This window comes from Buceros rhinoceros, unplaced genomic scaffold, assembly GCF_000710305.1.
Source record: "Buceros rhinoceros silvestris isolate BGI_N320 unplaced genomic scaffold, ASM71030v1 scaffold35134, whole genome shotgun sequence".
Taxonomy (NCBI): domain Eukaryota; kingdom Metazoa; phylum Chordata; class Aves; order Bucerotiformes; family Bucerotidae; genus Buceros; species Buceros rhinoceros.
Window position 1 is genome coordinate 1 of NW_010410554.1, and position 15,496 is coordinate 15,496.

At 39.0% G+C, this 15,496-nt stretch overlaps 2 protein-coding genes across 2 annotated transcripts; one reads left to right on the forward strand and one right to left on the reverse strand.

Annotated features, from left to right (window-relative positions):
* Nucleotides 1–84: 84 nt before the first annotated feature.
* LOC104488073 (40S ribosomal protein S27) lies at nucleotides 85–3,388 on the forward strand (the record flags this gene model as incomplete). Its single annotated transcript, XM_010135680.1, has 3 exons — nucleotides 85–193; nucleotides 2,284–2,394; nucleotides 3,360–3,388. Coding segments are annotated over 3 exons (249 nt in total), but the record flags the coding sequence as incomplete, so codon positions are not given.
* Nucleotides 3,389–7,274: 3,886 nt separating this feature from the next.
* LACTB (lactamase, beta) lies at nucleotides 7,275–15,208 on the reverse strand (the record flags this gene model as incomplete). Its single annotated transcript, XM_010135681.1, has 5 exons — nucleotides 7,275–7,818; nucleotides 10,280–10,445; nucleotides 12,041–12,386; nucleotides 12,739–12,929; nucleotides 15,142–15,208. Coding segments are annotated over 5 exons (1,314 nt in total), but the record flags the coding sequence as incomplete, so codon positions are not given.
* Between the last annotated feature and the right edge of the window lie 288 nt (nucleotides 15,209–15,496).

Here is a 15,496-nt window from a genome sequence, read left to right on the forward strand (position 1 = left end):
CGGCGGGCTCCGGCGCCGCGGCCGGTCAGTCAGTAGCCTGAGGCCGCGTAACAGGCAGTGCGTGTTTCCTCTTGTCCTGCGCAGCTGGCGAAGGATCTCCTGCATCCCTCCGTGGAGGAGGAGAAGAGGAAGCACAAAAAGAAACGTCTGGTGCAGAGCCCGAACTCCTACTTTATGGATGTAAAATGTCCAGGTAAATATTTAAATGGCTCTATCTGCCAGAAGGAAGGAAACTGATTTTATATGCAGTTCATCTTCTTAAAAGATATAGTTCTAAATTTTTTTTTTCTTTTAATCTAAATGTGGTTTATCTGTTCTATAGAGGAAAAAAATCTGTATATTTGGGTTTTCTAACAATAAAAGTATTTTCAACCTGTTTCAAAAGTTAATTTAAAAATCAGCTTTTTATTTTCTTTTCTGAAGACCTGGCTTGAGATTTTTTTTTCCTTTATGAAAAAAACCAACCCCCCAGATCTGCACGTATCAGAACTGAGATGATACGGATGCTTTAAAGCACCGGTATCACAAGTTTGAAAGAGAAGACAACATTGTTTTCCTCCTTTTGTAAGCTGGTTGATTCTGGAAGAGCAACCAGAAAAACTTTTCACAAGGACATATGCAAGCCTAGGAAGTATAAAACATATTCGACAGCCTTTTTCACGTTGCTGTTGAGAATTGAACACACATGGGTGCTTTTTAAGGTGGTGCCTGTGTCCGCTTTTCACAGGTTCTCATTACTTTAGCTCAGAGACAGCAACCATGGGCTTCTGGAGCTCACGTACAGCTCTGCCAGTGAACAGCCGCTTCCACCTGCACGGCTACAACCACATAGCGGCACAGAAACTGGCAAGTGTGGTAACCCACCTCCTAGAGCCTGCTGCAGACGAAGAAGATGATAGCAGAAAGAAAACGCATACACTTACAGTGGTGATCATCCTGACTAGAAGCAGGGAATTGCTGCTGTAGTCAGGTTTTCTTACAACCTTACTCTTTCTGAGTAGCTTGGATTTCTAAGAAGCTCTTGAGACACTGGTTTCCATCTAAAGTGCAAGTAAAGTGTGGTTACATTCAAAAAATACGTGGCTGAAGGGAAAGCCACTGATTTTTTAACTTCAAACCAGTGTAGACACATGCATATACTAAGACAGTTAGTGGTCCATAGTCGTTGGTTATCTTCGTTACTGTTGGATTAATTTGTTACTGAGTTTGAGGGATCGACAGAGCAAAGCAGGAGAGCTTCAGTAATGACACAGTCCGAGGCAGAACGCACCAAAAACACCAGATGCCTTCTGCATCACTCAGTGGGGTTGGAAGTTGCTGCCTCACTACTGGAACGGAGCAGGCTTATTTCCCTGCAGAATTCACAAAGACTTGTCAGTGTGGAAGTCCACATTCGTGGGAGGAAAACATTTGCTACGGTTGATTTCTAGCTGCCAGCACTTTCTCGCAAAGATTTGTCCAGTTACTATTTGGGATTTAAAGCAGAAATCTGATATTCTAATAGTAAATGGAATCTGTGCTCAGCTTTATCTATTTGTCTATATCCACTTCTAGCTTAAATCCTTTTACAAGTTTTCTCTCTCTGAAAATTCCTCTTCGCTAATTAAAAATACTTTTCAGGGATAAGAATGAAAGCAGTAAAAATCCATTGGACTAAGCCATCTGTGAGAGTGATTTAATTCCTTAAGTCACAGAATTTGTAAGTTGTAGACAAAGTGTTGCTGATGCCTCTTTGTGCGTCTGGAATTGGTGTAGAGTTACTGTGTGCAAGTCTTCTCGTTTAAATATGAGGCTGTCTTTGTGGAATGCAACCAAGCACATGCCTCACCTGTATCAATCATTAAACGGAAAGCAAACCCAGGTTTGAAGAGCAGTGTTTATGTTCACAGCTGCCGGACTTTGTCAACAGCCATGGTCTGCCGCTACCAGTTAACTGTTTCTCTAGCTACGTGGGTTCTTCTGTTCAGCAAAGACTAGTCTAGAACTCCTTGACTTCTCTGCAGGGGACATACTACAGGCAAATAAGGGCTTGTCAGCCAGCAGGCTGCGTTGATGTTTCATGTGAGTCGTAACAGGTTTAGTGAACCAACTTGCTTTCACATGCATGTTAGTAAAGGCAAGTACCTCAGACCTCAGAAACGACGTTTTACTTGGCATGCTGTGTAATGAAATACCGATCCGCTTCTGGACAAGTAGATTTGCAGTAGCCAATTTAATGACACATACAATAAAAAAATCATGCTAGAGGTACCCAATGGAAGGTTCAATAATGCTGTCTTCCAGGATGCTACAAGATCACCACTGTGTTCAGCCATGCTCAGACAGTAGTTCTGTGCGTGGGGTGCTCCACTGTCCTGTGTCAGCCCACTGGGGGGAAAGCAAGGCTCACAGAAGGTAAGGGTAATGCTTAGCAGCCTCAGTATTCCACTTACGTAAATGCATTCATCTATTTATAGCCTGCAAATATTTTGGCTTTGATGTGAAAACTGATACTGGAACACTTACTTTGCAAATTGCTTCGAGGTGGCTAGTAAAGCCAACATTGTTAATGGGCCCTGAACTGCAAATTTTTCTTCAGATTGTTGTTTTTAAATGGCTATACAGATGTGCCAAGCAGCTAAGCAGCAGCATTGTTATCAAACACACCTAATTTTAGGTGCTTTGCCTTGTCATTTTCTCTAGCCTATCTGTAGTAAGTACTGCCTATTTACCTCAAAGCTAAGATTACAGCATTAAAAAGCACCAGTAAAGGAGTAGGGTACTTTTGCCAGGCTAAAGCAATTCTGTGCCACTGCTAGTGGTGTCTTGCCTGTTTGTTTTTAAACAGCAGTACTGTAAGGCAGTTCCCTGGCTCGTGTTTCTTAATCAAAATTTCTTTTGTGTAAAATAAGGGAACAAATAACAACTGATAATTATGAACAGATAACTGGTAGAGCACCAGTATTTTGCAAATACTAAAATGTGACTGGGGTGTATGAAAAACACTGGAAACACTTCAGGGTTTAAAAAGAAAAAAGAAACAAACAAAAAAATCCAGATTTTATTAATGTTTTGTTTAAAGGACAAACGCTAAATATATCTGCAAATTACATACAGGAGTGCTTATACCGTGTGCTACTATATGGACACGGTTTATGAGGACACGATACCTGAAGTAAGGCTGTTGAGCAGGCGAAAAGGTATCAACATTCCTAGCAGCTGTTTCAGTTTGGGGTTTGCATCACTAATCTTCACCTCTGGAGGTATATGAAATTTAAACTTCTTGCATGAGTTTTCCTACTTAAGTGGATTGGGCCATTTCCCAAGGCAGTCTAACAATTTAAGGACTATTCATATCTATACTCATGATTTCTTTACAGGCTGTTCATTTAGAAGAAAGCAACACTGAACACTTCAGCGCGTGGGTTTGGATCTGTGTTCCTGAAAGCCTTACCAGCTTAAAAATGCCCGCTAATCAGCCATGTAATCGCAATTGATTTTATCAAAATTACTCGCTACTGCTGACTAATGAGCTGGAATCTCTTTTTCAATAAATGAAGTACAAGATTACAAGTTTGCAGACAACTGAGTGCTATTTTTACAGTTTCAGTTTTCAACAGCAATACACTGTTAATCGGGTGGTGTCTTTTGATACAGAAACCTTTGACTTGCTGTGTCCTTCCCCTCGTTAATCATCAGCTACAGCAGTGCAGTGCACACGGTGACAGGAATGCGTTTTGTGTACTTTGTTACGGCACCTACCCTAACTGCAAGGGCTGCAAAGTCCGGGTAAGATTTGAAATGGCTCATTTGCTTTCAGCATTGCTTTAGTCCCTTCACTGTGTAGAGGAATGGGGTGATAAATAAAAAGTTACTCACTTATGTTCAGCTGTTTTTCTGGAATACCTAGGGTTTCCCTCCCTCTAATCTGGCCTCGAAACTGCACTTGGTATTTTATACTGAGATTTCTATCAAAAAAAAAAAAAGAAAAGCAGTCTTTTGAAAAACGCTGAAAGCGTTCAGTATAGAGAGGCATATGGTATATGAGCAACAGTCAGTCAGCAAACGGCACTAACAGCTCTGAGTGGTATCCAGCCATTAAAAATACTGGTACAGCAAAATCACGCATATTTGCAGGCGTAAACACTGCCATTAGAACTTACCTTTTTGCCATGAGGAAACAGGTTTCTAGTTCACTTTTTAAAAGCCATTCCTTTTCTAAACGGCTATTAAAAATTCTATCTTTTAAAAACCATCAGAAAACATTCAAAGTCTTACATGTATCTTATTTTACTAAATAATATCTAAAGTTATATATCAACATCTCTTTCAAAGAATCAGGTGTCTTGGTGAGCTCATTATTGTTGGGAATTTCTATTTAACCTGTATTATTTTTATGACTTTCAAAACTTGTACATCTCTGGTCAATAAAAATACCCCAGATCCTGTTATTGCAATTCAGTGCATTTGCAAGGTAAGTTTTATTTCAGTTAATTCTAATAGTGATGACTTAAAATTACCAGATGCAAAAAGTGGGTGTTTGATACAAAAACGGATGCACCAGTTTAGTATACCTGTCTTTTAAAGTACAGTTTTATGTCAGTGCCATACTGTGTTTTCACAATGAGGGTTGATTTAAGAGCAAGTTTATCATGAAAGCTGCTCTCAATTGACTAGTTAGTTTCCCACACTTAATGCCAGTCCATCAAAAAGCTGGTTTCAGAACAAAGTGGCAATATTAATTTACCTGTGACCTGTATACGTGTGCTACGGCCAGATTAATTCCTAATTTCCCATATCTCTGCCTTCTCCTCCCCCACCTCAAAAGATAAGAGCTCACAAGTGAGTCAATACCAACTTAGAGCAAGTCAGTGACTCATTCTGTTCCAGGTGCTGTAAGATGAAATTCAGCCATCACAGCATCTCCAGTACTGTACCTGTGACAAACAGAGGGTTTTTTAAAAGCCTGAAGTTGTGGGAGATACAGTATAAAGAACATGGTAGGCATATAAAAAGTTGGTAGCTAAGCATATTCTATGAGGGGAGTGAGACACTGTCATTAATATCTCAGTGTCAGAAATGCCTTAGACACTTATTACCATTATTCAATTTCATACATCAAATATTTACATTTATTAGTGTTTGGTCATATGGAGACAAGTTTATGGTAAACCTACCCCACCTTTATTCTGAATCTTTGTCTAAACCCAAACACAGTGGTCAGTGAACGAAAAACTTCCTTTCTCTTAACTACGCAAAATGGTTTTCAAGAACAATAAACACCATTTGCAAACCAGATGCATCATACAAGAAAAGTATGTTATAAATCCTAAAATATCGATGTCACTTGTCAGGTTTTCAATGTTTAAAAGACAGCATTTCGTCTATTTCTATTCACGCGTTCTTCAAGACGAAAACAACTTGGAACTACTTAATCTTGTTCCCTAAGTAAGATGAGCACTGACTGCATGTTTATCCAGCTAGCAGATGCTCAAGACTGGGGAAAAAAGAAATGCTGCTGTTGTAGAAGATGCTCACCTCCAGTACTTCCGTACTGGAACTGTCAAACAATATCAAAGACTTCTGTGGAAGAGTAATGAAAGTTTGTTCTGAAAAGTTCTCTCTGTTGTCTCTACTAATTTGATATTCTTGAGATAAAGACACACAATTATTAAAGACTAAAAAAAGAGAAGTTTTGGTGAGCGGGCCAGAAAACCCAAGCAAATAGTTTTTAGGTGTAAGCTTTTACTGTTTTAAGGCACAAGAATGATTGTAATTATGAAGAGTACTAAACTACTACTAGCTTCAATTAAAAATGTCATATAACACTGACACCTCAAAATACTAAATTTCCTGGTTTGTTAGTCTTAGGTAATAAACATTATAGGCATACTGGGAACAGAGATGAAAGCACGTTATTTCATCACAGGGCAGGTAACAACTATGAAGTTTCTACTAGAAGCACTAACTTGGATAGCAGGGACAGGTAAGGCTATCTTCTGCTACCTCTTAGATCTAAGATGTGTTGCTCCTTAAATGCAGAGAAGCAGAGCTGCTGCCCAGTACTGGGATGTAAGTATTCACACCTTCCCTAAGGATATTGTGTTGTGTCTCAGCCTGGAAATACTGTTTGATGTAACTGCAGAGGAACTGGGGTGGGGGGTAAATCCTGGAGATCTCCCATGCAATTATGGACTCTAAAAAATTGACATATTCAGGTGTTGTTGTATTCCTATAGTAAACTTGAAGATAAGAAAATACTCCTCTGGAACTCCTATCAGCATTTATTGTTCAGCCTTGTGCAGAAGTAACTCCTTGAGGCAGGTCTCCAAACAGAAAAAAAAATGATGGTTTTCAAAAAAATCCTCTGTGAAACTTCTACTAGTAGCTTCAAAAAAGGGCTTTAAACTTCAGTGAGTTGAGTTCCTAATTCCTGTATCTAAAGGAGTATCTCCATTACAGAATACAGTGCCATTTCTGACTAGCACGGTTAGCACGTGTATCATTCAAAACCAGTAAGCCAGTGTGACAGCTCACCATGTTGTGCTATTCAGGCATATTCCACTGTGGAAATAATACCATTATTTCCCAGTAAACCAGTTTCATGCATTCTTTGTGTCCAAAGATGGAAGAGGGGCCATCATCTAAATAACAAAAACATTTTTACTTACGTTACTCTAGCTTCATTCTTTCTACTTCTGAACGACCCCCAGCCCTGACAAAAGCATACTTCTGGTATTAATCTGCATTCTGGAGGTAGCTTAAAGATTGGGTTTTATTGTGGTTTTTTCTTTTTAAGCAATAAGAAAAGTGCTGTGTGAAAATAAAAGAATCAACAATAAAACTTTAATACTGAGCAGTTCTGGCAGACGAACTGTGAGAACAACAAATTATATCTGTGGGTGCTCAAATCAAGATGTGAAATTTTTCAAAAGTTGTAACATTTAAGGTAGACAATTTCTTGTTGTACTTGTCAGTGCAAGAAACCAATGCTAGATTTTTTTTTAATCTTGGTCAAGTGCTTCACTGGATGAGAAAAAAACCTGCTAATATTTCACACAGGTACTACAGAAGTCAAATATGACGGTTACATTCTCCTTTTCTGTAAGTTAGAAACTTCCCTGAGAGATGGATTCTAATTACACCTAAGTTTAGCACCACTAGCAGAAGTCAGTTAAGTGAATTTTTGATGGTTTGTTTTTGCGTATTTTCAGTCATCTCAAGAGTCCAATTACACCCTTCTCCACATGTTTTTCATGTTTCAGTACAGTGAGTTCAGTTACACTTTTTTTTTTTTAAGCTATATATTGTGCCCATTTTTCTTTATCAAATTCCCTTGCAATCTTTAAGGCAGTGCTGTTGAGTGAAACTGATTGCATATTACAGATAATACTAACGATCACTCCTCTAGGTGGTGACACTAGCCCAGCAGCTATAGCTTCAGAGTCCAGCTCTTCAGGAAGTATTAGGAGGACACTACTTGCCCCCACTGCACCACCCGTATGAGATGCATAGTGTCTCTGCTGCCTGCAACAGCCACACTGCTGTTTCTTCTCTACTACAGCCCACGCCATTGCGTATTTACCGTCCCTGTCCCACGATACTTCCGTTTTTGGCACTGGGGTCCACATCATTGCAACTGTGTCTGGTTTGAGGTACCCAGGAAGAAGTTTGCCATTAGTGTTTTTAAATTGTCCGGCTTGATAACTGTACAACAAGGCATTTCCAAATTTCAGAAGGTCACCCACTGACGAGAGAAAGCCACCACCAGCCCACTTGTAAGAGTTATCCACATACGGTGCGTTTACCAGCCGTCCCTTTTTGTTGTACACATAACACCTAGAATTCAAGAAAATTCAACTTGTCATTCTATGTCATACGACGTACAACTATTTTAAGCTGCCCTTCCTTGAAAGAGCAGACTGAACATGTATTAACTTGTTCTTATGAAACTGTATAGTTTTTAAAAATGTATTTTCCTTAAATATATTTCTTGCAGAAAAATCAACAAGAAATTCAGATGGGAAAACAAAAATTTAAGTGACTTCCTAGGTTAGAAGATTTGTTTCAATAAAAGTACTAATCCTTCTACTTACTTTTAGGATATACTAAGAGTAAAAGCAATATACAAATAAGAGATGTGACAGAAATCTATAGATCAGACAGCACAGGATTTTTCTTAAATCTGTGTACTAGATTTAAAATGTTTTACGAAAGAGGAATCCTACAGATAGCCCATGATTATCAGACACCAAAATGAAATTTCACTGAAGTCTTAGATGACTACTCCGAGACAGTAGCTTCCATTTATGACTGATTTCCCCCACTGCCCCCTTACAGTTGCCATATACTACAACAACTGAATGTTCTGGCACCACTAAGAAAAATGAGAAGCATGAAAAAGTCTTGCAAATCTTGTCATTGGAATACAAAGTAGAAACTACCAACCAGAATTGCAGAATGAACAGTAAGAGTGACACAACAGGAGCGCAGACTGAATTATGCTTTTGAACGGAACAGTCCAATCATGACTGGCTACATTTCAAACAACGTAAGAGAATGTATGTTGAGTAACTATATAATCGGGTGATTTTCAACCTTTGCCCTTTAGACAAGAGGCCCGAGTGAGAGTTACCAAAAGGCCCCCACCCCCAAAAGGGGTGTACGGGTGAGTGGGTGGGTGTGGGGCTGTGTGTGCAGGGCAAGCCTACTATCAAACCGTACAGCACTATCTAGTCTGCACTTACACTGGAAAACTTTTCGAGAACTTCTGAAAGACATAATACTGAAAAAATTAGAGGTTGAAGCAAAGGAAGAGACACGGGTGGTCTAAGATAACCATCAACTCTGCCAGTGACTTGATTATCTCAGCGTCCCTGTAGCCAGTTTTTTGCTGACAATAAAACCTGTTACAAAGCCACTGAAATGCTCAACTTACACTGCTAAAAGATCTAGAACACAAACTTTTAAACATCTTTATGTCAGCGAAACTAGTAGTATAAACAAACCACAACGCGTCAATATGTTCCAGTTAGAGGGACCAAGCTAGCTATTTGTGGAAGCAAACCCATCACATTGGCATCTCCATTTTGCTTAACAATAAGTAGCCCATAAAGACCCCCAAAACAGCATCTGTCCTCCCAATTCGTTCATCCCTACCATACTTCGGTTTATAAAAGGGTTAATACACACAAATATATTTAAAAGAACTTGACTGTACAAGCTTGATAATTCATGAGAACCTCCCTACCATCCAGATCTACATCTGGAAGATCAGAAAATTGGCAAGCGAAATAAACGCCATCACAAAGCATCGTAGAATACAGCAGTAAAGCTATCCCTAAAACTTCACAAACTGTGTTCTCTGTGTATATGTACGTATACACAAATGCGCGCACACACACACACACATTTATATGTAAGTACTATAAATCTTGGATTCAACATGTTCATCATAATTTCCATTCTTTGAGAGCATTTTAGAACCAAAATTTTAAATAGTTTGAGTCTCATTTTCATGAGACTTTTTCCATAATGTACTTTTGTGAATCAGTTAGAATTCTTCTCCCACACTAAAACTTAACGGGTGAGCCAAAAACTCAATTTCAGAGCTCAAAAGAGATAGGTCAGTAAAGTTAGACTGGAGAGAAAACCAATAAACTTTACCCTTATCCACTACATTGGAATGGAGTTCTCTGGGTTTTGTGTTTTGGGGTTTTTTTGTGTGCGTGTGTGTGTGTGATTTAAGTTAATAAAAAGAAAACAATTGGTAAAGCACGTTCTGTGTTAAACAGAATTTTAATTCTGGTTAAAATTGATACTACAATTTAATTTATGAAGAGCTTGTGTTACTATGAGACTTACAATTCCACGGCACTCTTAAAAAGTCAGTATATATTGTTAGTTTACATATAAGCAAACCAAGGTAACTACATATTCTAACATAATTCTCCTAGTTACTCATTTATTTTACTCAATTTACACTTACCTGCTTATCTGTACTCAAAATAAATGCAAACGTCAACGTCACCCTGCCACTCTTGTCCACATATACTCTTAAACCAGGAAATTCTTATTCCCTATTCTGTAACTTTAGATGCTAATTAGTGAACCAATACTATATAATAGTGACATAAAATCAGTTACATTACTAACTTTGAAATAACGTAAGCCACTTCATGTAAAAGCCTGAAAAAAAACAAAACAAACCCAAAACCCGAGACATTCTTAATTCAGTTGGCTTAATAAAGATAGAAAGAGCAACAACTGTTGTGGAAAAAGAAGTTCCAGCCTTGTTTACCTTGCTCTGTTATATATCATTGCTTCATTGTCATCTAGTACAGTTGACAGCATATCCAAGTCACGAAACATTTTTAGCATATAATCTGTGAATTTTTGTCCTGAAACTCTCTCCACAACAGCGCTTAAGAGAGTAAAGCCATACGTCGAATACAAGAACTGGCTACCTTGAAAAAACAGTGAGAAAGCGGGGGAAAAAGATGTTAGCCACACGATGCTTAAAAGGAATCTGAAGGGTAAAATTTAAGTAATCGCATGTGCAAATAGAACTATATATAGCAACGAATAATTAATTCAAAGACTCCCCCTCTGCCCCCATTTGAGAATGATGTGAATCACTAGCTTATGATGCTGGACCCGAGGAATTTCTGTACTGGAGCAGACACAGATGTTTGCTGGTAGCTCCCAGAACAGCACTAAAAAATTGGCAGGGATTTGCACGTACAGCCAGGTTTTATGTCAAGATGTGAAGACTGGCATTTAACATCCTTCCCACCACATTTACCAAACCAGTTCTAACAGGGATGTGTGGATTCACAAAGTTGAGGCAAACCATAAAATTACTTCTTAAAAGATGCTCACTTACTGTGAGCACTACTAGTTTGTGTGTCTACACCCTAGAGGTGGAAAGACAAGGGTAGTACCCAATCAAGATTTTCAAAGGTCTTGATCACTTTTATCACAGTGTTTCTAGTTCTAGAATATCCTGAGAGATTACAGGAACACTAACATGCATATTATTCAAGACAATATAATTTATTTACAAAACGTTTAATTTTAAAATCTCATTCTTGCACTAACGCCTTTCATGAAACATCTACATATCAAGCAACGACTGAACTGCCTACAGCTGAGACAGATCTCTTACTTGAAATGGTTCCTAGACCTCTTCAAGATGGTGGTTAACTTCTGTCCCTTCCTACCTCTCTCCCCTTAAATGAGCATTATTTCCTGTTTATCAGCAACGCGTATCGTTCACCCATTGACCTCACTCATTAGAACTTACACCTGAATTTCCTCAAAGCCCTCTCTAGAATTCACTTCCAACAATAGATAACCTCAACAATCCTGTGATTCTGTGGTCTCTCTGTAGACTTTTTTTAGCTCTGGGTTAGTGCCTCACTAAAATTTTTTGCTTTTGGTTCATATCTAGAAGGCCCAGAGCATGAATATAAAAAGTTGGTATCTGCTTACAAAATACTTCAGGGATACAAATTTGTCACCAAAATTATAATCTGCTTTAGCATTTATAAATTCACTAACTGGTACACTTCATAGCACTTACTGCATTACTTAGTTGCTGCTGGGAGAAGTGTCTTACTTCTACCTGAGGTGCCACTACCTCTCCTGCAATATCTGGGACTGTTTCTATCACCTTCCAAGTCTTGGCTACCTCACATTTTGAACCTGCTGGATTATGGTACAGACACACCATTCGACTGGTGGAGATACCTAACACAAATCTGTTACCTAAAACTGAACTGATAAAAATCCTGACCAGTTCAGTCTTCAAAAGTTATGTCAGTTTTAAGACTATTACATGACCAGATGGTTTATGTGGAACAGCCCAAATAACACTTACCTGTGGAGCTTTTCATGAGACACAAGAAGAAAAAAAGAAAAGCATGAGGGAAGGAAGCAGAACAAACCAACCCCCCCGACACTCTTTACTGGACTCTGCTCTCCTCACTACATGTAAAACAATTTGAAACAGAAATTCCACCAGAAGAGCACATTTTGGTCTAAATGAATAGAAACTCACCTGGTTTAAAGAATAAAGGATCATTCTTAAATATCTTTAGTGACTCAACCACGCTTTCAAACTTTTCCTTCAAATAATACTCTTCTTGCTCAAATTCCTTGTCCCTCCTGCCAGGTTTTGAATTTCGGCTTTTTACCTCACCTTCATGTTCTTTCCTCGGTTTGACAGAATCGGTCTTTTCAACCCCCTTGTCTTCTTTTTCTTTTTGTTCTTTATCCTGATAGGGTTTTGGTGGTTTCAATGCTCTGTTTGCCTTTTCCTTTTCTTCCTTTACTTTAGTAATATCTTTTTCATAGTGACGAATCCCACTCAAGTGTGAAACTAACAGTCTTGTAGTAATAGCAACCTAGGAAGAAAGGACAGTATTTAAATGTGAGCTCTCTTCATTGAAGATATGACGCACACTAAATCTCCAGAGAAGTAAAATTCAACATGACAAGGAACATGCATTTTAAATCTCATGTATTAAACCCAGTTAAAACATACACATACATACATATGCACTCACTACACACTTGATATAAAACTGAAGATCCAAATTTCCAGCATTGCTTTTTGGAGCAGCAAACATTTGTACTCCTCTAAATGATTTCTGGTGTTTTAGGGAATAGGTCCAGACAGAGGTACCTCTACATGTATGGCTGTGCAATGAGAGGAATAAGAATCCAAACAAGTGTTAGCCATAAACGGTTACATACCTTCTCACCCTCATAGACTTTTTCTGGAAATTCAGGGACGTATTTCTGCACCGGAGCATCTAAATCCAGCTTCCCCTCTTCCCACAGTTTAGCAACAGCCATCATTGTAAGGCACTTGCTAACGCTAGCAATTCGCATGATCGTCTCTGGCTTACAAACCACACGGTTCTCTACATCAGCATAACCCAAACCTTTAAGAAAATAAAAAGCGTTAAGTATTTTGGCAAGAGACATGCGGAATTAATTACATGCAATGAATTAGATTTACTGGTTCCTTAGAACATCCTTCCTCTAGCTAAACTGGGACATGAAGCATTGAGCTACCCTTGCTCCAGCTTCAATAAGTTAATAACATTTTAATACAGTAGGAGCAGTTAACCAAAGCCTATTGTATGGGCCAATGGCATCCCAGGTTACTGATTAAGACGACAAACAAACCTAATGATAAATGAGACTGAAGATTAAGCCAAAATTTACACTCCTGAGGTCAAATATTCAGTGTAGAAACACTACAGATAGATAGCAAAATCTGGACTGTAAAATAACAATTACAAATAATTCTTTTGTTGTTCTTAATTAATGGTCGAAATGTTAAAGGGTCTTATTTCATCAATACAGAATTTGAGAGAGGAGCTCACTCAGAAACTCACAGCAATTACCTAATCTGTGACGCTTCACTAACCAGTGGGGTTATACACTATGTTTCAACATCACTCAGCACGACTTCGATTCAAAGTCAGCTTAACAGTCTCCCTGAGAGTGTTTTCCTACGTAACCAATCCCACACCAGTCTTCCTTCAGCTTGAGCCAGGCTTGGAGAAACTGTGCAAGTGATGTTGCAGCACAGAGCACTGGAATGCCGTAATGACATACACGCAGTTTTCAGTACAAGCAAGGCTTACAAGCCACGCAGGTCAGGCTATACAAAACCGTAGCCTAATAACGAACTACCCGGAAAAAAAATCCTTGCCAAATTACAAGAAACAAAACAGACGACGTGCCCATTGCCCAAGACCTTTTAGTTTACGTAAACTTGCTACTCAGGTGCTTGTGAACACAGATGCTGCACTCCTCAGTGAAAATACCTTCCAAATCTCAAATCACTTCCATCAGTTTAGACAGAAAGCAGATGAAGTACTGCAGGCCCAGAACACTCACAGCTCAGACCTGTTCCTATTTTTTCCCCTCTGTGAGGCAGGGAGGAAAACAAGAAGAGCCAGAAGTCTGCTAGAGCAATGCTACCCACCTCCCAGCTGCCTTGCTCAAGGCAGTGTTGCTCTCTACATCCGTATGCAGCGGGGTACTGAAGGCTCTGCCGTGGCTTACGCTCCCACACGTTGTTAGTTGCAGTGCTACTGGATCTGGCAGTCCTGGTGATAAACCACAATCCTGGCACTAGTTCCCTCAACCACTTCCCTGCATGTCAAGGAATGGACTCTGCGTAAGTCTGATAAAAACTTCTGCTTCCATGGCTAGGTAATTTGAGTCAAGAAAAAGCTATCCGATTTGAGAAGGTCTGCGATTAAGTTTCTAGCACAATTTTCTTATTAGGCCACATTACAAAAGGTGCCAGGAGCTCTCTGATTCACTTGTCATGAGGAAAGAGAAATTGCAACCTATAATCAGCTTTACCCATATATAAAAGGTAGTGCAACATCAGACTGTCACAAGCAAGTTAGTGATGATCGATCTTTCAAAGATTTTTTTCCAAATTCTATAGCACATGAATGAAGTAAGTTGACATTTACTACTATCACTGAAGTTGTCAAAAAAACATTATTAAAGTGCTTCTGAAAACAGACACACAGTTTAATGAGGTTTTTTAAATAAACACCAAATGTCTACATGATACGAGCAATACTAACAGACTCTATTTAAAACAAAACTGTGTAACCAGAAAAATAATGGCTTGCCATTTCTGCTAGGATGACACCTATTAAATCTCAGTACCTTCCCAGTAAAAATCTACGCATCAACCCCTCTGCAAAGGGGAGACAAAGCGCCAGACGTGAGCCATTATTACTGTGAGTAGTAAGTTCCTGCGGGGAGAACAGTCTGTACCCTCCTATATACAATTCTACCAGGCCACTGGACAGCTGGATGCCTAAATATATTCAAGCACCAACCTGACAAGCTAATGGAAGAAAGATTCTTAAACATAACTGTTGAGATATACTGGCCCATTCAGGAAGTTAATAAATAATTGATTCCTGGAACTTATAGATAAGTTCACCAAGGAAAGTATCACTTCACACTCACTAAGCACCTGCTTCTGGCCACTCTCTGGAGATGGAACATCAAGTGGAAGAAATACCAGCCTGGTCAGTGTGTCCAAACTGTTCTTTTTTAAAAATGTTCACCGCTTCCCAACTGCTTGCACAACTGTTACCCCCATACACTAACCTTCTGACCAGACTTCCTTTCCATCCACAGAAACTCCAACTAGTATACCTGGGATTCCTGCTTCATCCTGTAAAAAAAAAAAGAAAACGGACAGGAAACATTAAGAAGGGACTTTACAATAAAAGAACACCTTTTCCCAAACTCTACAAATGCAAAAGCAATCCTACAAATACACCTGCATATTGTTGTCACGGTACAGCTGAGATTTTATTAGATACTAGTTGGGCTGAACTGGCTTAAGCTGCTTTCAAAAAGCAGACATTTCATCCAGCATCTGGGAAAATAGATCTAACAACAATAATAATTTAAATAAAATAACATATTTCATAATTTAATTAAATTAGCGATCAGGACA